A 25,756-nucleotide genomic window follows, 5' to 3' on the forward strand; every position below is an offset into this window, starting at 1 on the left:
GGCAAAAAAAAAATCACTAAAAGACAAGCACTTTGAGAGATGCATCTAAACATTTTACTGGTATACGTATCAGGAAACATCCTTTAGAGTATTGACATAAACTGAGAAGGAAATTGTCTTTAACAGTGTGTCAAAATAAACACTAATCAGAAAACAGGGAGATAAATCCTCTAAAATCTCTGAACAGTCCAAGAAATTTGATAATTAAATGTATATTGAAAATGCAGCATTATGAAAAATTCAGTGTTCACTTACCCAACTTCAGCTGTGGTAAATCAGGAATCTCCTTCATTATGAGAGTGTAGTACATGTGGAGTCCTCTTTGAGCATTCAAGAGCAGAAGACACAGGTCCTTATGCCATCTGTATGCGTGCTGCATGCAGTTTTCAGAGGGGACATAAAAGCTGCCCTATGTAAGAAGAGTATGAAGAAAATAAAACACAGAAATTAAATTAATGTTCTACATTTGTCCTAGAATTTTCCACAAAAAATCCAGATGTGGCCAGCCTTTCATTTCTAATCAAATGGTTGTCATGAGAGAGATTATAACCATCCCTAGCTCCTAGAGACCCAGCTATACCTAGGTGTGTAATCACAATAGTATCCCATTCTACATGTACATTTTGTCTAAACCATACCAAAATTATTATGTCCCAACAACAATATCACATATATAAAACCCCTCAGTCCAAACAGTCCAGTCACTCTCCTTCAATTGTCCCATTGTGGAACCAATGTCTCCTCCCAGGTAAAGGCAATACCAAGGGATACTTGAGACAGTATACCTGTCTCAAGCAGACAGTTGATAGTGTTGTACAAAATACATCCTCTCTGCTATAGGAAGAGGCATAAAAAACACTGTAAAGGTGATTACATTCACTTCCTTTTTTACTCATGTCCTATTCTCCCCTTCTTCAAAGGCAGTAGCTTGATTGTAGGTGGTATGTATTATTATATGGATGAGTAAAGAAAATGCAGATGGCATTGCTGTTCTGTCAACAAATATGAGCCCCTCTCTTCTCCTGGATCAATGTTTGTATTTGTACATCTCTTGTGGGAGGAGATGTAATTGAACAACTCGCAGCATGTTGAACACCAAAATTCCCCAGACAGCACATTTACACTTAGAACATAAGCTGAGTATACATTAGGGTGTCATAAATCCAGCATTTTCACTTCTGTCAAAAAACACCACTTACACAAATTACTCATACGTAAAATTTACACTGCTGAGATTTAAAATAAAACTATTTATTAAAGTGTGGGCTTGTGCCCAGGATTTCGTGGAGAGTTGCAAGAAGTAACTACCAGGGGTTGCTATCAGTACCAGCTCATATTTCTAAGGTCTCTGTATGCATTTTACAGCTTTTATCCAGCAATGCAGTAGAAAGGTGTGGAGAGCACTTGCAATCCATGATTATATCTGACTATTGTTCCCCCAAAGAGAAGTAAGAAAGGGTTACCAGAACAGAGAAGTGAGAAAACCACCTGGGTGCTCTGTCTTGAACTCTATGAAACATCAAGTACATCGAAAATACATCTAGAACTTTTTTTTTTTCAGTGTATGGGCAGCACAAAGCATCAGGATAGGACAGTCATTGTTGCATGGCTATGAAGGAACATGAACAGTTTGTGATTTCTTTCACTGGTTGTCATTGATGGGGTAAGCATACAAATGCTACATGCCAACTAGGTATTGATTGCCTTTTTGAACTAACACTTCCAATAGATATGCAACTCCAGGAGCAATAGTGAAGGCTCACCAAACAGTTGTATCTCCAGTGCTTTTCTCCCTTTGAATTCACTAAGGCTTGCATTTTGTGCATCTTAGCTTGAGCTGGGATGCTTCCCTCAGCTTTCTCATGCAAATCTTCCAGATGCTACTACAGACACAAAGGGGACTGCTCATCTTTACTCAGAGGCAAATGTCTGATGATAATTGATGGAGCTGGTTGTTCTTGAAAGTTTAAAAACTTCTGTCCTCAACACAAATCTATTTTACTCTCCACGTGGAATATAGAAAAAGAAATCATAAAGAAATGTTGCTTGCTGGAAACAATAGAGAATTGGAAGTGGGTTGATATTCAGTGTCATGTCCTCTTTTGCAATCCATTGATTTTTTGTTTTTAGGCAAAAACTGCTGTGGCATTTAAATGCTATACTGCTGAGTGGAAGGAAAAATGTGAGATAATTTCGTAGTTCATATCAATACTGTAACATGGTATTGTTGTGCAAATCTATGCTTTATTATGTCTGTATCCTCTTTCAAACATTTCTGTCAAATAACCTTAAAGATTTACTTCCTATTTCAGAAAATTAATTAGATGAATATGAAGCCAAAAATCACCAAAATGCGAGATATATCTGAAGATCCTTTAATGCTAAGTTCCAAACCAATTACATTCAGCAACACTGCCCTGTAAAAACAACAGACACCTGGAGTTATTGTCCAACTAATCTGTCTCCTGAGTTTGTTCATTTATACCAACCTGGGTTTCTTCATTTACTTCAAATAGTGTTCTAGGATTTATGGGTTTTTTTTAATGCTAGAATAACAGGAAAATTTATACGGGAGACTATTTTTTTTTCTTTATCAACAGAGACAAGACAGTTCCTGATAAATTGTATCTAAGGTTCTTTGGGACCAGGAGAAAGATCAGGGTATTTGCCAGCATTTTAGCCATAGTTTACACAATTCAGTCTGGATCCTCAATCTGAAAAAGGATGGAAGAAGTATGGCTAGCAAGTGGTGAAGTTCTCCACTGTAATACAAATACACTGTAATACAAAGGAGTATCAGACTGAAGCCACAGAAGCTGCTCCTTCTGCTCCCTCCTTAAAGTGAGCATCTTCTACTACTGAACACTAAGTGAACAAATATTACAGAAAAATGGTTCCAGTTTTATACCTTTTATTTTAAGGAGAAAGATTGTCAAACATCTTCATTAAAAGCGGACAGTAATAAAATCATGGACTCTGAGAGGACTCACGTATCCAACTTGGATAGCCATTTCTGAGCTACCACCGCTGGTGTGAGATGGAAAACAGAAAGAAAATACATAATGCTAGGGAATTATTGTTTTTGTGATAAAGCTGGCATGTATAATCAAGGAACAAAAATGTGGCCACTTCTTCCTGTTGATTATGAAGGAAGCATAGGACAACTGACCTGTACAACTACACTGTAGACACAGAGAATCAGCAACACTGAGTACAACCACAACAGGCAAGTCAAATCTACTCTAGAGATGCTGTCCATCAAAATGCAAACTTTATTGAAATTACTGTAAGATATGGATAATATACATGTGTGTAGAGCACTGAACAATTGCTCCCAGATCTCCTTTCTCTTCCTGTCTCAGCTCTCTGGGAGGAATATCTGTGCCAAAAGAAGGTGCTGTGAGAACTCTGTTGTATGGGAGGAACTGCAGAGTCACAATTCAAGGCAATACCAAGCAGACACAGTCAAGGCTGTGCCACGCACAAGTAGGAGGCCATATTATTAAGATCAAGCATTTTGATGAAACTCTATTAAATGGCAGCTGACTGAAACCCTGTTGTTTAATGTGACCATCCATCCTAATTTGCAAAATCACCTTGTCAAGGTGGAAAGTCAGTACGATAGAAACAAGACAACAAGCTCCAAATCTCTGGTCCTGCAGCGACTTCGAGACATTACTGCTCTCACAGGACTGCTACTTTTGACAAGTATGACACACATACAGGGTGCAGAGTAGGACATAACAGCCACTATTAAACCCACCTTGGGGACCTTTTAAGCTAATGCAAACTAAAGTCTATGCATGCTCATCTGCAGGGACCCTAGGAGGGAAGGGAGGCATCTGTCAGATGATGCCATAATAAACTTCAGTTTTATCAGCTTATCCATCATTGTTCAGCCAGCTGAGAAATGTCAAGGAATGTCTTTCTTTGGGATGGCCTGAAGATTGCAAACTTTCCACATCCACCATTTTAATTGCATCTTCTTCTCTACATTTATTTAAGTGGCTCTCTATTTCCTGGTTTATAGCCTGAGACAGGGATACAGACCACAACACTAACAATTCAAGTTCAGTGACAAACATAGTACACAATACTCTAAGGAAGAACACTGCCATAAAACTAGTAGTAAGGAAAACCAGTGGCTATGATCCATTAAACTGCCACAAAGTTCTGAGCACTCTGGGTTTCTTGAATCAAGAGGACCAATATTGGTTTACTTCTGCCTAAGGCAAAACTATTAAAACAAAAGTTCATACTGAAGCTGACAATCCCAGCTTGCACAAAGCAAGATGGCTTCCCTAGGCCTGCAATATCCATATAGAAGTACATGTTAGTTCCCTTTGTAAAGATTCTCATGACCTTTTGAGTTGACTGTTGTTTTATTCTCATTACTTTGTAAATAAAAAGATTTTTGTATCCTAGTTGTAAAATGAACATTCATTGATTTCCTTTTCCAAGACCCTCTCTGTCTGTAACAGTAGACTGCATCTCTGGCTTTTGACCTTTTCTACTTTTCAAAATTTTGGGAGCAAATAAATGCCTGACAAATTTCACTTCAAGACATACATCCTTAAGGTATTCTGATAGCAAAGATGAATGACAATAAGGAAGCTGATAGTATTGACACCAGAGTAAAGTATGACTTCCATTATGCCAACATCATAAAAGGCAAAATAGATTAAGAGAGCCAAGGCATGATAGAAGAAGTGACAGTCAGGGAAATAATGCAAACAGCTGCAAATAATGTTGATAATTACAGGCTCTGAGATGTTTTGCTTTAACAATTGTTTTTTATACAAGTCTTGTGTACATATAGAATCGTAGAATTATTTTGGTTGGAAAAGACCTCTAAAATCATTGAGTCCAATCATCAGCCTAACCCCCCCAGGCCATTAAACCATGTCCTGAAGTGCCATGTCTATATGTTTTTTGAACACCTCTGGGGACAATGATTCCACCACCTCCCTGGGCAGCCTACTCCAATGTCTGACCACTCTTTCAGTAAGGAGATTCCTCCGAATATCCAATCTAAATCTCTCCTGGTGCAATTTGTGTCCATTTCCTCTTGTTCTGACATGCAATACTAAGGAGAAGAGACCAACATTTACCTCATTACAACCTCCTTTCAGGTAGTTGTAGAGTAATAATGTCTCCCCTCAGCCTCCTCTTTAACAAACTAAACAGTTCTTTCAGTTGCTCCTCACAAGACTTACTCTCCAGGCATTTTGCCAGGTTCATTGCCCTTCTCTGGACATGCTCCAGAAGCATCCTTCTTGCTCTATCACTAATCAGAGGAGTCCTTCTCCCTAGGTGAACCTCCCACAGGTGGGTTCCTTGCTTCTATCCAGTACTGGCATAAGATCCTGCAGCTTGCACCTCAGTGGCTGCTTGTTCCTACCAGAGCAGGTGTAGAGTTTAGAGAGGACAGGGCCACCTTGTAGATAGATACTACTGCTCCTTGTTTGAGCTGGCAGAATTACAGAGCCCTCCCTGTCTGTCCTTCTGAGAGAACTGGATATGCTCACCTCAGCAACAGGTCTCATCAGCCATTCTCTCATGACAGCTGCCAGCTCCTGGTGGCTCTTTCTTCTCTCCTGAGGTTCCTTCAGTTGCAGAAATGCCAACATACACCACATTAGAGTGCTCTGCTGCTGATCACGCCAACACAAGAGTTGCTTACCTCAGGAACTGAGTAAATGTAAAATACTTCACAGCTCTTTGCTTCTCAGTAGCAAAATAAAGAAATTTTCCAAAGAGTTAGGTGAGCACCTAAGTGTACATATTATATTAAAAACGATATATCACTTCAGGTACATTTGCAGGATGTCATGAAAAATCATGTACATATAGCCTTAATTTGTCTATTTCTGAGTTTACTGAAGATAAAGCACTGAAGATAGCACTGGGCTATCACTGTCCCTTGTTCATTTGTCCTCTAAGATGTTCTTCCAGATTTACCCAGGCAAGTAAAATAGCCTATAAAATCAACAACCTCAAACAAACTAAACATTGTTGACAATACCCTTGTTGAATTAATTTAAATAAAGCAGGCTTGTAAATGAATAGGTTTCCTGTGTAATGTCTTTTTCAGTCAACAGATTTCTCCCATAATCAGAGTGTATTACTTTATAATGCACTTTTCCTTTATAACAAGAGAAAAATTACTTGAGAAAAGCAAATACTGTAATTAAATAAAGTTCAAGACAATCATTATTCAAATGAAAAGAACGATTTGTGAATATCCACTTTCAGTGTGCTAAATCTATTTAGCATCAAAAGGCACCAATTGTATTTTATGCTTTGTAACATACAGCAAGTTGTTTGTATTTGTTTTGTATTAAAGCAATTTCACAAGCTATGTTAACTCTGTGCAATGTTCAACAATAGCACTAACAGCTGGTAAAGTAAAATCTTTACATTTTGTCTAATACCAAACAGCATTTCACAATTCAGATTCAAATTCAAATTGCTTGCCAAGAATTTTAAAATACTAAAAAGCTATTCCAGACTAAATGGACAAGTTTGGCAGTCTCCAGCAGTATTTTCTTAGCATGCAGAACTACTTTGCTACTTCTAGTGAAGATCCAGGGAACTGCTTGAAAGAGAGAAATAAATCTCAGCATCCCAAGATGAATGCAGTTTCTGAAAGGACAATGCCCACTCTTCTGTGTGCTCATATTGGTCACCCAATATATACATTTTATTCTATTTTCAAACTCACTGACTAAAGAGATTCTTCATCTCTTTGGTCAGTGAGTTCGAGAGACCATCTTCTAAGATAGGAGATTTCCTGGTATTTGGTGGTTAGAAGTGAAATTCTAGTTATGGCTTGAGAGAATACATTAGTGTTTGCATCTCGTTATCATTCCTTGAAGAAAAAAAAAAAAGCAAGACGATTAAAAGATAATAATCCCTGGTAATTAGGAATATGAGCAGTAGATACTCTTTCATGTGTATAGGGATACAAATGATAAAAAGAGATATTTGCATTTTATAATCAAAGAAAACCAGGAGGGGAACCAAGTGTTATATCATGCAGCTTATACTACCTCAGTTATTTTTTGCTTCTTAATTACTGATACACAAACCCACAACCAACAAACCAAACAAAAATCCTAATTTATTGGGGTCTTTGCATCATATAACACTTATATGGGAATACAATCTCCTGAACAGGACAGTTGGTTGCTGTCCAGAGGATGGTGCAAAGGACTTGACTGATCTTCATCTGAATCAGGTGAGACTTCCCTAACCACAGTTTTACTGAATTCCTGTGCCAGCTAGGCAGTGGTCCTGTCTGAGCACTCCAGTACACACATCATCCATTGCTACAGTTTATCTTAAACTACATATGAAACATCTCATTAATGTCTCAAATGTTTATCAAAAACTGTTCTAGAAAGATTTCTGCAGGAATACTTCCTACTGACCACCCTCTCCATCTTGTGTTCACCTTAATCACTTCTGCATCAGGAAGTTCCCATCAGAATCTCTGGGACAGCCAGACTGACCACCCAGTATGTTTGTTACTATATCAAAACTTTTCAAGGAGCTATTTCAAGAAATCCCTGGGTCTTATCAAAATTCCAACCCAGAAAGATTTTACAGCAATGATTTCATACTGTTTATAATAGTTGTCACCTCCTCTCAGGTTGATCCATTCTCATCCATATAAGCAACAAACTGAGGGATTCCTGGACTACCAATGAATTAATGTCCAGGGAGTATTGTACAATCACAATACTTACCCCCTGCTATTTCATAACTATAGGATGAATGTGAACTTCATATTTAGAACACATCACTTAAATTCATAGCTCTTGCCACTGATGACAAAATGCTTTATTTTACAGAAGCTGACATAATTTCCAAAATATTCAGACTATATATATTGCAGTTAAGATAGAGATCCTAATAAAACCAGGTTTTCCATATCTAGCCCTGCACAGAGACAGAAAGCAAACATAGATTTACGAAATGGCTAAAATTCTTTTCTCTCCCTGTTTTTTATTTCTTGTTGGGAAATCAGTGGTAGACCCACAGATGTTCCTTTTTCATGAGAAGAGACTCAGATGACTGTCTACATTGAGAGAAGGATGATCTGTCTCTGTTAATCACAATGGTATCATGAATGTAAAATCTACAGGTTGAGCAGTACCAGTGGTGGAAGAAGGGCAAGTTCTTACCCCATTTACTGAACCTGTTGCTGTACAATTTGTACAAAATTATCAGGATGAAAACATTTGACTTGAGATCCTTGCATCCCCTGAATAGGTAGAAGAAAATTATCACAGTCCACTCTAATGGTTGTGTCTCAGCATTTCAACAACATAAGTTACTGTTCAAAACATGAGCTATGGGTTTCTTAATTAAAAGTGGCTGAGAAAGAAAAAGTGGACAAGAATGCACTTGACAAGAAATTTTAAATCTAAAGATTCTGGTGAAACAAAAATGCTTCACAGATCACATTGATTTCCTTTAGAGTTCTAGAAGAAAAAGTCTGGTAAACACTGCTGAAGTTCCAAATGTCTCGTACTGACAATCTTAGAGCAAACCCTTTTGATTTTTCAATTCAGATAAAACTTCTAGCTTTTTTAATTTTCTTTGTCATCAAAATTGTGTTCATATAGCAGTATATTGTGCAGTTTAAAGGTCAAAAATTTATCAGAAAGCTTTCTTCTCTGAACAGGTGTTCTGATTTTTTTTTCCAGAATTTTTCTTTAGGGGATGTTAAACAATTTTTAAATTTCTATTCAATAGATAGGAAAGCAAATTCTGTCACCTCCTCAGCTTGTCTGAAATCTCCTTCCCACATCATTTTGAAACCAACCTAGAGTCTGAAGGTCAAGTTGTATCCTATATATTACCACAAGGGTCTACAATCATGATAGCTCCTCATATAAAACCATACATAGAATATTCTTTAGAAGTGCTTAAAGAGCTCTGAATAAGAAGGGTTTCCATTTCCTATACCTGATTTAGGGGGTTATACATCACCATAGAGAAAATTAAAGCCATAAAAACACTTCTGTTGCAATAAATTAAGCACTGAGGGAGATGTCTCATAAAAGTGAGAGCAGGTGTCTGACAGGAGGAATACTTCTTCCAAGATGAGCGTTGAATCATCTTGCACAAGAAAAGTCATATGCTTCCCTTCTTCTCTGTTGGATATATGTATGAAAATGACACATATTAGTTATATCTTCGTCTTCTTCTTATTAAGATCTGTGTCTGGAACATTCACAGAGTACAGTGAAGTATCCTTTGACTGAGAGGTGCTAAAATAATACCAAATAACTATTGCATGGAAACAAACAAACAAAAAACAATACCACAAAACAAAACAGTGGCGGATTTTCAAATGGTTTGAAAGTGATCATTTATGTAATAGAGGGTCAAAAAAGGGTATTTGTATATACTTTAAAATTTATTATTGAGAAATACATACACATGGTGTAAATTCTGATATCCTAAATAAAATAACACAGTGATGACATCAAAAAAAGCTTTAGTACAATGTCCTTTCTGATTAAAAAGAGTCCATGCTGCTTGCTCACAGATGAGGAAAGCAAATCCACTCCTGATGTTGTGATCAAACAAGGACCCCTGAGCTGAAGAACTGCCTTGTTATTGAACATCCCTGCAGGCAGCAGGCACAAAATCAGTCAGGTTTTAAAAGGACACTTGTTAACAGTTTTTGTCTCTCCCACATGTCTGTATATACTCACACACATAACAAGAGATCCTGTTCAGTAGCATAAAATTTATTTGTGCCATTAGAATTGGCATTCAGGGCAACAGAAAATACCAATAACATTTTGATTTCAGTTTTATACATAACAATAGGGAAGAATAATTTAAGTTGCTTTTCTGGATAGGATGTAGATTACTTAGAGCTGTATAATCACACATGTAAAGGATTTATGGTGGAGGATTTGTCTATGCACTGTCTGATACTAAATGGAAGAATGAATGGATAAATACATAAATAATAATAATAAAAAGGTACTTCTGAGTATTTTATAGCTTCCTAATAGTTTTATCTTAGAAAGTTTGCAATGAATTACATAGGCAACAATAATCTAAGCTCTAACATATGTCTCATCTTGCTCACATAGGAATGGTGAGATTAGTATCTATGAAAACTTTTATCTTTGGATTGCAGACATGTCCAGCTCAGCTTACCACTTGGACTTCCTTCATAGCACATAGAGACAAAAAGGCCTTTTTTGAGCACAGCTCATCCCCTCTACTTCAAATGTTGAGGCTAATCAACATTATTTCCTAGAAATTCTCCTCACTTCCACTGACTATGTATGAAGGAAAATTGAAACAGAAGCCTGAATGCAGATAATGGCTTCTGGTTTGATTTACTTTTTTAACTCTCCAGCTTTTGGTTTAAAAATCAGGATTTAACTGGGGGTATGTGTGTGTGTGTGTGGGGGGGTGGTTACATTTATGTCAGCCTGTAAACACTGAAATATCAACGGCAATGAAAACAACACACAAAGATTAACAAGCTCTGGTTTTATCTAGCAGTTGTAATTTATAAAATCTGAAATGCAACATAAATCAGTCTACGTTTTACATGTGAGAAAACGAATGCCCTGAAAATCTGAGCTACTCTTTCCAGGTGCAGGCAGAGGGGGGAGAACTAGTGGATCCAGTGTGAGCTTAGCAATCCTCTAAATTGGAGAAAAAGCAGGAACTGGAAGCATCTGATATAGAAACAAAGAGGTCTGCAGGGAAGTGAAGATTCTGTCTTGTGTTGTCTTCAGTGTTCACTGCAGAAGGATCTGGCTATGGCTGGTACAAGAGCCAAATGAAGATAATTTGCCAGAGCGTGTGGATTAGTTTGGACCTGACAAACAAATTAGTTAAAGCCAGCTCTTTTGCAGATGCTATTTCTTTCCTAGTGTTTAGCACAGTATGCCATGAAACACAGTGAACATCTATCATAGTGCATGAACGAAACTGTTTGGCTCAGTGTTGCTTTCTGATGCACAGAAACAGAGTAAATGGTCACTCAGAAACGTCGTTTACTTAATAAAAGCAACAGCAAGGACTGCAGACTCCTGTTTAGAAATGCCAGGCTCTATTAAATCCTGCCAGTCACTGCCACAAAGAAAGTGACTTCAGGCTTGGATCTCTGTTCATGTGTGACTAGAGCTACAGGAATAATTGATTTAACAGTTCAATGCCCAAACTGGGGAAAAAAAAAAAAAAAAGTGTTAGGTCAACTTAGAAAGAAAGTATTTCCTTGTTCAGAGTAAAATGAAGCACCTTCACGCACAACCTCTTAATACACTACAGATGTAAATTAAAATGTCCCTTCAACTCCTCTGCACATTATGAAGCTAGATAAATTGCAATGTGCTGAATCACGTAAGACAGTACAGGATCCCATACCAACTTTTAAAGCTGGGGACCAGTAATCAGTAGAATGCAGAGAGGATGTATGTATGGAAAATATATTTTGACCTACTATAATACATGCTATTTCACATTTTCTTATGAAGATGGTGGACTGAACTCAGTAATCGCATCATCCCTTCCTATCACTGACCTCAGTATTTGAGCTCTGGCATACCAATGGGCTGCAACATGTAAGAGGAGAGGTAGGGTGACATTGTACCCTCTGCACGTCATTCAGTCTTGAGATATATTATCCAAGTCACACTGCACTTGTCCCACATCTACTCCATCTGGGTTTATGAAATTTGGTTCCTTTTCTGCCTTTCCAAAATATTCATAGATATTGCTTTGAAATTCAATATCACAGTGACTAAATATTTGATCAATCATATTTTTAAGGTTGACTATTATCACTTGAATCAGAGGAAGAAGGTCCTAACTGACATCCTGCCACTAAGAAAAAGATTAACACTTCAGTCTCATTAAAGAAATATACCTCCAGCAACCAAGCTTGCTTTGTTTATGCAGCAGATCATGACAATAAAAATTTATCTTGGGCCTAGTGAAATTTGACAAGTTGTGCTTGAATTGTGTGAAGACCTCAATACATCAGCACACGAGGTTGACATTTTAAGCCTAAAAAATCGCTTTGCATATTGCTACTCTCTTAAAATAAAACTATGCTCAGCTACAAATATGTTCATGCACGGAGGAAGAGATAATTTAATTTCTTCAAACACTGAAGCATCAACTTGTCATAATGGATCCATTCTTTGACGGATTTTTAGTGTTACTATAGCCTGAAAAAAGTGGTTTCTTTTGAAAACTATTTTCCAAATCTGGAGGTGGAGTAAAAAATATCAGCCAGGATGTTCTAGTGCTTAGGACCCTGGTGGGTCATACACAGTGTATTTCATTTGATAGGTGACTTCATTAGTACAGCCTAGTACCTATAAGCCAAGCAGAGGCAAATAGTGTTCACAACTAGAAAGTAGGGAATTTGTTGACAAAATGGACATGGATGCTGATCTGTGGTGAAGAGGAAGGAAAAATTAGATGGAGACATAAGACTGGAATCCTACTTTGGAAAATGTGTAACTAGAAAAGGGAGGAGATGGACTGCTGTTTACCCCAAGACATAGTATTTTGTTTCTGTGTGTATTCCTCCATGACTGGTTGAAGACTTACAAATAGAAAAAGTATTTGTACTTGACATTTGTGCAGAAGGAAAGATTCAAAGGAAAATAGCTTCACAGTGAGTCATTTAGTTCTTGATCACACATAGGAGAAAAGGGATATGGTACCAAACACGACCACCCAAATCTATATAATTGAAAACTGCCTAGACTTCAGTGTGGAGGTCTCTGTAATCAAAGCAGTTGCTGCATGCTGGTTAATTACCTTTGTCTTCAGAAATTAAGATAAGTATTAGAATATTCATAATATTATTTCTGATCTCTTCCTCAGCTTGGTAAATTTAAACATTAATAATGCTGTCAAACAATAGCTAGAGAGGAAATATTGTCTTTTGGTAGTGACAAATTACTGTAGCCTTTATAGGTTCATTTTTTAAGCAGTTTGACATTTCATTACTAAGGCAGATTTTTTTATTTTATGGTTTCTTTCAGCCTGTTACACAACAGAGTAGGTACATATGAGTCATATGCAGGTGGGAAGAAAGCATGTCTCTATTGACAGCTGTATTTTATTATTATTATTTGCAAATGTTGTTGCCTATCCCACTCTTTCTATTTGGTTCCAAATTGACTTCTCATTTTTTCCAAAGACGTGAGTAAACTATGCTGATTTGAATGTTCTCTGTCAAACTGGATCAGAAGTTCAACAAGTCTTGCGTTTTGTAATCAATCACAATCAAGTATTAAATGATCACTGAGGAGACAGAGGTTAAAAAAAAGAAAATTCAAGCCTAAGCCCTGACAGCTTCAGAAATTGCATGACTTCAAGCAAAGCCTTCCTCAAATTGCCCAAATATTGGTTTGTGCCACAGCCCTCACACTTCCTATCCTTTCTGAAGAAGAACTGTGGGAATTCTCAGTGCTTTCATTTGCACAATAGTGACGAATCCTACAAAGTTCAGAGAAGTATCTTCTGGCAATGTGTTCTATCAGCTATCTTATGGTCTTTAAAAATGAGGGGAAAAATAATCCTTTTATTGTTTCTAAATATGCCATCTTTCAGGTTACCTGACTTTTGTCCATTACTGTATAGTGGAAAATAGTCAATGGAATATCTCTTGCAAGATCATACTCCAAGGTTTGTTGTAAAACCGAATAAGAAAAATCAATTTCCATTCATCTCCCAGTTATTTTATTGAAGAGAATTCTATGGTTCAGGGAGTTTCATTGTTCAGGTAATTCAAGTTTTCAAAGTGACCGAAGAAGATTCATTCTATTTTTCTCTTAGCAATGTTTCAAAATATGTTTGGTTGGTTTTGTTTGGTTTTGTTTGTTTGTTTGTTTGTTTTCAGGAGTACTACACTGCTTCAAAAACCATACCCCAAAATAATAATTTGCATCCCTGTCTGAAGGTGTCTTCCATCTTTCAAACAATCAGTCATCACAAGCAATGCTCTGCTTTGTCACAGGTGCTGCAATGATGAGCTGTTCGCTTTGTTGTGGAGAGATGTGGTTTCTACGCCTTCTGCTGCAGGGAAACAGCTCAATATCTAATGCTGTTGTTATGCTGCATTCCTGAAGTCTTCACTTATGACACTATCAGGCAATGAATCATTTATAGCTACTTGACATGCATGCAAATAACCAACAAATTACAAAGCCAATTATAAAACGATATACAGTCATTTTCGTCACTTCAGAAATCCACAACTTCTATTTTAATACTGAAACAGAAGTAATGGTTAATCAGAAACTTTCCCAGGTATGTTACTATAAGGAAATTATATTAATTTGATATAATTTATTGCAACAAATGGAGGATCTTTGAGTAGCTGGAGCTGAATAAATTTGCATAAGTATTACATTTTCACAGGCTCGTTTTCCTAGCCCAGTTGATACTTCCTGTATTATGCATAGTACATATACCAGCCCTCAAGTAATTTACACTCCAAATCAATCAAATTTCGTGATCCATGAGTGGCTTACCATTGTTTTCTGAAGGCTGTCACTTTATGGTTTTAAATAAAATACTTAAAGTGAGCTCAGTAGGGGAGAAAGAAGGTTTGACTGACAGCTCTGGAGAGTCAAACTGTTCACAAAAGAAACACAATGCATAGAGCAGAAACAGTCCTTTACCATACCCAAAGACATGACTTAACACTGCTTTGGATGTACTCCTCCATCCTGCTCAGGCTTTCACCCTCACTTCTTGTCAGCCAGTTCTGTCTACCAATGACAAATAGAGCTAACTTCAACAGAGATGTTGCCTATTTCTTCAAGATCTGTCACATATAAGATGATAATAACTTTTGATTTGGGCTGTCAAAGAGCAGTTTATATAGAGTCTTCATCTGACTTTATGCCTTTCCTTTGCCGATAGAAACAGGTTGGGAAGATCTTGGGAGACCTTATCGCAGCCTTCTAATATTTGAAAGAGATCTTATATGAATGACAGGGAAAGATATTTTATTATGGTCTGCAGCAATCGGACAAGGGGTAAAGGTTTCAAACTAAAAGAGGAGAGATTCATACTAGATGTAAGGAAGAATTTTTTTTTAGGGAGATCGGCGAAACACTTGAACAGATTGCCCATAGACACTGTAGATGCCCCATCTCTGGAAACATCCCAGGTCAGGTTAGATGGGACTCTGAGCAACCTGATCTAGTTGAAGATGTCCCTGCTCATGTCAGAGCAAAACCATTCAATGTTTCTATGAACTGACAAGGAGTAAAAGTGAAAGAAATAGACTATTGTCCTTTTCTGGCTCGCTAGATATCAGAGGCTATTGACAAATGATGTTTCAGCTCCTTCACCCATCATGACACACCCAGCTGCTTTGGGATAATAGAATACTGAGTGCACAGACAGAGTTAATACACGAGACCCTATTCAAATACCATGCTATGAAGATGTGAATGGCAAAGGTAAATACTAATGTAAAATCAGACTGACTAGAACCTTGATTTCTCTAGGTTTATGCTAGTCAAAGAAGTAGTGTAAGCTCATATGCATCTGACTGTGTCTAGCTTACTCTAAATGCATATTTAGACTCAGATTTTCACCCACATACTTCATGTCTAAACTGCTTGAATACTTGTACACCCTTTTTGGGTATGCACAGAGCTTCCTTGAAGCATTACCCAGTTCTGCCCAACATTTCATTTTTTGTCACTCAACAAAATACTCCAGCATAGACTCTGAACATGTGATTAAGTTAAATCAGCTTCAGAGATTATTTATGTATTGAAGAGCTGCTAGAATTATTTTTATCTTTCCATGAAGCTCCAAAAAATGCTTTATCTATAGTGGTTAAACTTTTCTCTGATGTTATGCACCTCTATCTGGTGATACATTTAAGAATCATAACATGCTGACCCATCTCTAATTCCTTAGGCTATTTTTTCTGTTGTTCAGAATGCTGAAATTTGTCTGATCCTCAGAGAATTTGTGAGATCATTGGGGCAGAGGTAGTCATTTGTGCACAAGTTAATATTTATGGGGACCATACGTCTAAGTCTTTCTCCCAAGCACTGCATCAAGACTTATCATTCACTACAGCTGTGAAACTGATTCTTGGGTCATTATGACTGGCATGTTTGCTTTGAACAGAAATACAAACTCTTGCTGTCACTTGGAGATTTGCTTCTCCAAAAAAAAAAAAAAAAAAAAAAAGACAAAGTGGTTGGAAAAAGGAGTCTCTTCTTATTCCCTAGTCCCTGAGCTATTGTCTGGGACACTTGCCAATAGCAAAGGGCTAGCTTCCAGATGATGGATCTCTGCTGTTGTTGACATCTGTGCTTCTGTTGTAAACGCTGTCATCTCTCTCAGAAGCTGAGAGTTGATTAGGTCTCCTTTCAAGTACTCTTTCATCTTCAGTCAGTGGAAATTATTATAGTGTTCTTTAAGGCATATGAAAAAGTATTGCTGGGAAAAAAATACTTAGAAGAAAGAAAAGCTGATTCACAGAGTACTCTATCAAGAGGTAGAGAGCAGCCAAGTCCACTTCCTAAATGGAAGAGTAGAAAGGTTGTTCCTGCTGCTTGTGTACTCCATTTCAGGGAAGAAAGCAACATCTGTCCCAGGCATCCTCCTATGAACTTCTCAGAAGTCAATATTAAAAACTGTAGAAAGATTAATTGCAAGAATGCTGATCAAGTGAATGACTACACAGACCACATCAGTGGATTTCAGCCCCAAAGTGAGAAATTATGGTGATGGGGTCCAATTAAATTCTTCAGTATATAACTGTAATAGTAGGGAAAAAGTAAGTAAATTCTCCATGCTCAGTCTGCCATTTATCACTCTACTCACAACTACTCTAAATTAGCCATAAAAAACCCTTCTTTTCAGTTATGCAAGTCTAAGTGTGATTGACTTTTTTCACAATGGTATCCAGAGAAACAGTGAGATTTGTAAAGAGAATGCAGCAGAGAGGTTTGTATGAACAATGCAGAGATGTGATTTTTTGACTATACAAACACTGCAGAAAAATACTAAAAATAGTTATGAAACATAGAACTTCCTATGCAAATTCTATTGATTTTCAAATTAAATTATCACTTCAATGTAATCAGTTCCCAAGGACTTCCTCTAGAAGGAGATTCTATCATCACCCTGTCCAGAGTCTCACAAGAATCTCCAGATGATTTCATAGCATTTTCATGGAATACCCACAGTGAAGAGATTACAACATTATGTTTTAATTCCAATTTAATCCCAGTTTTTTTTTTTAACTGTATTGTAATGAAGATCTTTGTCTTTCTGTACCTTGCATGTGCCAGATCAAACCTAAGAGCCACAGAAAATATACCAGTGATTAAAGGAACTGGCTATTGTCACATTATTAGTTAACCATGTTTTCTGCTACAGCTAGAAAATCATTTAATTCTTTCTAAAACTCAGTCATTTATCTTCATGCAACTGAAGATTAAAGACTTCATCAGTAATTATCACAAATGGTGCCCTGAACACACTGATTAAAGACACTTGTCATTACACCTTATAAAGAACAGTATATCAGCCCTTTTACTATTTCTGAATAATTATCTGTTGGACATCTGCTGCAGTCCCAGTCACAACTAATCACCATTTACATAATCAAAGCAATGAAAGAATCCTGTTCCTTTAAAAACATCCATTACAGACACATGCCAGCTCAGGAAATACGTGCTTTCTTTACCACATTCACACCAAAGAAGAAAAGTCTGAGACAAAAAATGAAGTCATTTCTGTGTAAAATTTAAAATTCTGGATTAAATTCTGCTGTAAACTATGCTTCTACAGGCTTTTTTAGTTACATGAAATAAATTATAAATAAAAGCTATTCTAAATACCCAGGCTTTTTTGGGGGTTGATTTTTTTAATTTTATTTTTTAATATGTACATAATATCTGTCAGGTATCTTACATACTCAAACTGGAAATGGGTAAAATCAGAATCTTAACTATGCCTTCAGTTTGTAAACAATCAAGCATTGTTTATAAAACTTTTCTGGTGGTATGCATTTAAGAAGAAAAAAAAAAGACATTTTAAAAGCTTTGACAACTTCACAGAACTTTAGATACATCAGGTGCCTGCCTTTTTTTTTTTTTCCCCTAGTAGGGGAAAAACTCTGCTAGTTACAAAGGGAAGAGAAAGGCAAAAATATGCATAGCCCTTTCTGACAAAGGAAACAGTGGAGCACTAATCTTTTGCAAAGTTTTAGTTCTTTTTCAAAGATAACTTTCTTTTTTACCATCTCTCACTACTCTTCCCTCTCCCTCAGCTTTCCTCTTTACACTATTTTCCCTTTCTTTTTGTCTCTTTCTCTCTCTGTGTCCTTCCCATACAATTTTGGTTTAGAGTAAGGACACAGCAGATAACCTGAGGATAAAAAAGCAAGCAAGCAAGCAACCAACTAAAAAAACAACCAAAACCAATGGAATAAATTTTGAAAGATGGATAACATGAATCTCTACATTCAATTTCTACATTAAAGCTCTACCTTAAATTTCCTCTGTCTGAAGAGGAATGAAGTTTGCAGCTATGTATACCTACCTCTTTTCTCAGTTAAACCAGAATTTCAGGGTATACTGTAATTCCCACAATCCACCCTACAGGGACTATGCTCTGATGCACAACCTTCCCTTTTCAAGAGTGAAAAAAAAGAAATGTAACTATATAACTACACAGAAGTAAAGAAGAATAAAATTCAGATGAGTAAGGTTTTGCTGTTTGGCTGCAGAGGCCTAGGCTTTTCACATGTTGCTGAAAAGATGAAAATATCAGCAAACTGTCTGTAGAAAAGAACTCATTAATGCAATTTTATTTGAATGACACCTGTAGTTCTTGTATTATGTCAGGCATAAACTTTGTGTCTCTATGGATCCCTATATCAATGCTAGGTAGGAGAATAACACTTCCTATCAGACACCAGTGCAGCATTAATGGGAAGTTGTATGATTAATCAATGTGATTACTTAGAAGCCAATCTATCTGAAGTGCAAGTGCTATCCAAATGAAAATAAGATTACTCTGAGTACAGATTATTAATAACCCCCACTATGTCACTGACTCAACTTGATTATAACACAGCAGGCATGTGATGCACAGTATTACAAAGACATTAAAACACGTTACAGAGTAAGGCATAAAACTCCTGAAGAGTAAGTGACCATTCAGTTTTGAGTTCTGCAAGGAACACCTTGGTTTTATTTTACTGTAGATGTAGGATGTGTAGACAATTTTCAGTCTTCAGGTCTTATGACTATTGAGATGACCTGAAATCATGAATCAGTGTGACACTAAAATACAGACCTTGTAACATCTGAAACAACTTCTTGAACTTCCTCACAGGAAAAAGCAATTTAGCAGACCCAAAGGGGAATTCAGATGCCCCTGAGGGAAGACAGTCACATACAGCTCATGAATCTGCAGTAGATATGATCCTATTTTGACATATATTCCCTGTGAATATAGGCTATGAGCTCAAGAGAGCTTGAGAAAGTAGTAATGTTTGCCTTCATATTTAGCTGACCACAAAATATCTTATTTAAAAGAGAAATATCTTCATTGTCTTAGTTGTTCTCAAAAGGAAAACATATTATAGAAAGAAAATAATACAGAGGGAGGGAAGGAGAAATAGAGAAAGAGAAGATACCTGTTTGCTAGGTAGATGACTTGGAAGAGAGTAGGAAACATAAAAAAAAAAAAGTCACTAAGGCCTAAATAGGATTAATTATTATCCCTACTCTGCTAAGCCAGGAAATGAGGAACTTGTCAGTGGTGTTCACAAGTCACTTGGGGAGAGCTAGGGAAAATGCATGTATACAATCCAAAGCCACCGACATTTAATTACTCTCTTCCCTGAGAAGTCAGAAGTGCAGAACAAGTTGTCATCAGGATCTATCATTACACAGCAGCACCTCAGCAGTCTAAATACAGAAGATTAGTTCAGGAAGTATCAAGAAGGGGCTGATTATCAATATAGATTTTCTTTGTAAAAAGCAGTCATTTGCATTTTCAGTAAGAAAAAAACAAACCAACTACATAAACTAGATGAAAACTCCCACAGTCAATATATGTGTTCAAGCATTGTCTGAACCATGTCTAGTGGGTCAACCTTGGATGGTCACCAGGTACCCACCAAGCCACTCAGTCTCCTTTCTCAACAGCACAGAGAGAGAAAAATACAACAAAAAGCTCATGGGGGAAGATAAGGACAGGGACATCACTTAAAAATTACTAACCTGGGTAAAACAGATTCTACTTAAGAAACTAATTATTACTAATTAAACACAGTAGAAAGAGAAATAAGAGCAGATTGAAACCCATCATCCTTTAGGTTACAGTCACCTACTCCAGTATGGGGTCCTTCACAGGTGGCAGTGTGACAACCTTCATCACCTTGTTCTTCACCATGGGCTGCCAGGAATCCCTGCTCTAGCACCTGGAGCACTTTTTCTCTTCCTTCTTCACTGACCTTGGTACCTGCATAGTTGTTTCTCTCACTCTTTCTCACAGCTGCACAGCATTTTTTACACTTTCTTAAATATGTTATCACAGAGGGGCTACCAACATCAGTGTTCAGCTTTGTCTAGTAGTAAAGTCCTCTTGGAACTGGCTGGAACTGGTTCCGTTTAATAGGGTTGGGAAGTTTCTAGTATCTTATTGCAGAAACCACCCCTGCTTCCACTCTCTTCTGCTACCAAAACCTTGGCACATAAACCAAATAGCCCTTGCCAGTCTACTGAATATGACACTAATGAAGGCAAAGTTTACTTTTGTGAGCCAGTTTGCTTTGTGACTTTGTAGAATTTATGCCAAATCTATGAAATTGAATAAATCGCACAATAAATGCCTCAGACAAAGTGAATCACTAATTTCCTGGTGTTTTAAGCCATGCTAGGACTAGGAATGGATCCAGATGCACCTGAACTCCTCTATGAGAAAGAGTTTAGAAAGCAAGTGTCCTTTCTGAGCCTCATACCTCAATGGGATGGTCTCCCTGAGAATTTTATCTGACCCTGTCCTCTATGCAGTAAATAATCAAGTGTACCTCCTCATTCAATCTCATTAAACCACTGTCACATTTACTTCTGAACTTTATCTACTCACTACTTTATAGCAATACATTGGTTCTTCTCTCTTACTACAGAACTGCATGAGTCCTTGCTCAACAATGTTGAAAAACAGGAACCACACTCTAAGGAAGCAACTCTCTTGTGTGGTGTGCAGAGAAGCACAGAGATAAGTCTAAAAAAAGAAACCCTTGAATCAGTTATTGAAATTTATGTGATGTGACTGCTTACCAGAGAGGCACAAGTTGAGGTCAGTTTGTTTGCCAAAAGCATGCAATGACCCAATGGTTCAGACAGTAGCCTCAGGCCAAACAGTCTCTCAGTTTAATTCCCTGGTAGTTCTTCCTCACCAGATGCTGTAGGCCAGCATATTTTTAATATTTATGTAGAACAGAACAGCTTTGACAGGAAAGGTTGAGGGAAGATGAGGGCAGCATGTTAATCAGAACCCCTGAACCAGGGTTTCCTAAGAAGCTAATGATTCCAATATTCTGAGTTGAGTTCTCAGATCTGAGGAAACATTTCTGGCAAAATTCACTTCTTATCTAGCACAACCACACAGTTACACACTATTTTCCAAACAAATGTCTTTGTACTAAAAGTTGCACAAGCTTCCCTCTTCACCTGTTGTAAGTTACAATAAATGCATATACTAACTGTGGGCCCTGTCTGGAATAAGTTACTATGCATAACACGCTGTCACCAGCTCTCACAACACTCAGTATTCCAGACACAAACTCTTCTTCCACAACATCCTTAATAATGGCTCTTCAACATAAGACCTGAAAGCAAGGACCTTTTACTCAATAATTATTTTCATCTTACAGCAGACACTTGGTCAGGTGTCCTATTTAAAAAGTGTCATTGACAATCTCGAACTTTTCTAAAGTGGTTCATACAGGTGGGAGATGAACACCAGGAATTGTGTATCCAAGTGCAATGTGGTTCATGGAGAAACGTTTGAAAGGTTCTTCCTCCAACTAAATCTCTTTATTAACAATATAAACCAGGGCATGTTCTTCACAGATAGTTTGGACACTCTGTGTGACTGAATGGAATTAAGACAGCATTGTTCATCCTCCTTACCTCTGATGAAGTGGGTTTGCAGTAGCCAGCTCCAAAAACTAGATTTTCTAATGACATACTGGACTGGTCTGCTCCTGTCTCCAGGTTGCCTTTACCAAGCCACGACCCTTTTCCTGGACGAGCAAAACTAAAAGAAGAAAAATTGAGAAGAAAAATAATCATCAGAGTAGCATTGTTAGAAGAGAGTCATTGCTGTGCCTGTGTTATGTCCTTAGAAAATATTTGTGGGGTTTTTTTGGTGTCGTTTTTTGATTTTATTGATTTCAAGTTGATACTCTAGTCCATGTTTCCCTTTCAAAATGACCATTACACTAGCCCAAATAATGTGAACAGAGTTTACTTTCCTGGCATTCATAATGAGTGGCTTCCCCCCAATCCTTTCCTCTGTTTTATGGATATTTTTTATAATAATGTCAACATAATGTCAACAGCACAACCTTTCCATCTATTCAGACAGCTATTACTCTTACCTAACTTCTTATCAGCTGGCATCTTGATTGATAAAACATTGTTCTCTCTGGTTTTAACCATATCGCCCTTCCTGTATGGATTGTGCACAAGTTCTCTTCACTATCAATATCCTTTATAGCTCATCCTAGTCTTGAATTATAAATTGTGCGTTTAGTTCCCATTTCTCTCTGTCCCACAACATAAGCTTCCAGAACAAAAATGACAAGCATTCAGCCCAAAAATGGCATTTCCCATATCCATGTACAACATTAATTCACTGTTGTTCAAATTCTTCCTCAAACACAAAAGAGAATTTAAGTTTGTTTAGGGCTGAGGTCATTAACTCTCAGTGCTAGCTATTATGGTCACAGTGTTCCCTTCTGACTGTATCTGTATGTCTCTTACAGCATGAATCCATGAAGAATGGAACATCTTATTTGGAATTTACTCAGCATTGAGCCCCCCATCAGAGTCCTGGTGCTTAACTAGGGCTCTTACTGGGGATCAATCTGAGCAAATGTCTGCATCACAGTTAATGATGTAGGCTGCCTTTATACTCACTGGAGAGGAATTGGCATTTCCAGGGCATGAGTCATCTCTTTCTGAAGGAGTGATATCAAATAGGTCAGATGAATTTCACCCTCAAAGTACTTATTTCTTATTGCTGACCATAAAGAGAGTCTAGAATGACTGCCTCATAAACAACTGACATTAGGTGAGATAGACTCTGTGAAAATGTGCTATATATAAACTATACCAAGATTTCAAGAGAGAAATCAGGCTACTTGTGGTGAATACAATGAGACAAATTACTGAATATAGATGGTGATGCATGCAATCATAAACACTCTTAAAAAACATGTAGGCAAATGTGTAATTGAAATAATGGACTGCAAAGAAAAGAAAAAGAAAGAAAAAGAAAAAAAAAACAAACCAAACCAAAACAAAACAAAACTGAAAGACAACCCAAACAAACCACTGCCATACATAGTGCAGAGCTAAAACCTCTAAGTTTTGCTACAGCTTTCAGACTGGGATCACTGTCCACAGACACTTGGTGACCATCCAGGCATCTCAAATCATGCTCAGGAGACTTGGTCTCCTTGAAAGATAAAAGCTTCCAAGACAAAGAGTGCAAAAATATCCTTAAAATTATATTGTGCTAGAACTGAAAGCTACTAAAAGCCAAAGACAGTGCCACTTACTTTGCCATTTTTTCCAATCTGAGGTTATTCCTGTATGTAGATGTGAATCACGTATCTATGTCAGCTCCAATCAGCCATAATTCAAGGATACCTACACCTGACTCAGTTTTTAAGAACAGATAAGATTCCTGTCTGCTATACAGAAACATATAACAAAAGAAAGGATGCTTATTTTAAAGGTACAAGATGAAAGAGAACAATACTCACTATCACCCAAATAATAGGTGGGGTTCTATTATGCAGAAAAACTCAGGAATTTTTGAAACACCAGAAAAAGAAGACCAAGAAAAACTAAGAATTGGACTAGTTCCAGAAGATAAATCACGTTTCCCTGCCTCCCTCTAAGTCAAAACTTTGTTTGGTATATATAATCTAACATTCATATAGTGACAAAAAGAACATCCCATAAAGGGGAGGATGATGCAGAAGACCTTGGTGTGTATGTGGCCTTGATTATATATTTTTTTAATGTATGTGATCAAAGAAACTGCCAGCCTGCTGCTTTTGAGCAGCATGAAGTATTTCCCTGTATTTCCTAAATGCAACACTTAAGTTAAAAATAAATAAATAAACAAAAGCAGTTTCAAACAGCCAAGAGATAAACACTGCTCTGAATAATTTCAGCTGTTACTGGATGACATTGTATGCCCTGGTCTGCTGGAAAGGCTCAGAAAGCAGAAATAAAAAATGATTGCTGTGGTATCAGAGAGAGAAGCTTAAACAAATGTTGCCTGGACATGAAAAACTCCTCATTTGAATATTGGCGAAGCTTTCAAAGGTTTTAAAGGGAGAGTAAAGCAGGTTTTAATACCTTATTTTTCATATATTTTGCTTTTACAGCAAAGAAGGGATTTTAATCTGTTGGTTTTATAGAAATTGATTTCACATAACACTGTAAAAAAAAAACCCTTTTCTGGGAAACCTGCCAAAATATTTCTCTGCTGAGGGAAAGTTTAACTGGAAGGCTTACAAACAATTGAGGTTCCCCTAATGTTTTCTGAAGTACATAACACTTGAAGAAAAATTTACTAGCAGTAATAGGTTAATTTCCTACATTAAATTTTGTTATCCATATTTTTTTTCCAGTTATACCTGCAAGTGTGCTCATTTGTATGAATTGCAGATTCATGAAACTTGAACCCTGGTTATTTGCATGTCCATTTGGACTACCTAGTAAATAGCTTTGATTTAATATCAATGTTTAGATTTTCATCCTGTATGTTAACCTTAGCTTTTATTTAGAATCAGGATAAAAAAGGTCAAAGGAGGTAATGAGTGTGTGTGTGTGTTTAAAAGAATGATCCTCTGTGCAGAATTTAATATTGTCAATGTCAGAAATTAAATTGGTTTTTTCCTCTTTTTTTTTATTTCTTTGATGTTGATACCAGCAATCAACATTTAAGAACTTTCTGGTTTAGAAGTTATATTCAGACAATTATTTCCAATAGTTATGGTTATTTTCTATGCATTTATGGCCGTGTCTTTTTAATTTATACTGTTGGCCTCTTTTAACATCTTTTGGAATGAATTGTATGTTTTAATATGTGCTGCACTTTCTGTCTTTTTTAAACCTGCAGTTAGAGAATTGATTGCAGCACCTCCTACTTCTCATGTGGCATAAAATATTAAATAATCGTTCCTTATTTTTATATTCTGTGGACAATTCTCTGACATATAAATGAGTTGACTTCTCCCTAGTGTAAGAAACAGATTTGTCTTAATAAATGTTAATTCAGAATGTTATGAAGTATTCGGAATTCAGAATATTCAGAGTGTTCAGTATTCAGAATAAATGTTTTAGTCCAATTTAATAAAACATAACCTTCCTTTTGAGATTGAAATGCCCACAATGAAATAACCTTTTCAAATTTTACTTTTTATTTAAAAACCAAGACCCTTTGG

At 36.9% G+C, this 25,756-nt stretch overlaps 1 protein-coding gene across 1 annotated transcript in view; it reads right to left on the minus strand.

Annotated features, from left to right (window-relative positions):
* The window catches only part of FAM135B (family with sequence similarity 135 member B), a 114,817-nt gene that overhangs the window by 26,713 nt on the left and 62,348 nt on the right, over nucleotides 1–25,756 (minus strand). Inside the window, exons 6-7 of the mRNA XM_054385361.1 lie at nucleotides 22,200–22,326; nucleotides 256–409 (exon numbers count right to left, since the gene is read on the minus strand). Coding sequence (XP_054241336.1) covers nucleotides 256–409; nucleotides 22,200–22,326 — 281 coding nt within the window. The remainder of the gene's footprint in view (nucleotides 1–255; nucleotides 410–22,199; nucleotides 22,327–25,756) is intronic.

Source organism: Indicator indicator, chromosome 12 (genome assembly GCF_027791375.1).
Source record: "Indicator indicator isolate 239-I01 chromosome 12, UM_Iind_1.1, whole genome shotgun sequence".
Classification (NCBI taxonomy): Eukaryota; Metazoa; Chordata; class Aves; order Piciformes; family Indicatoridae; genus Indicator; species Indicator indicator.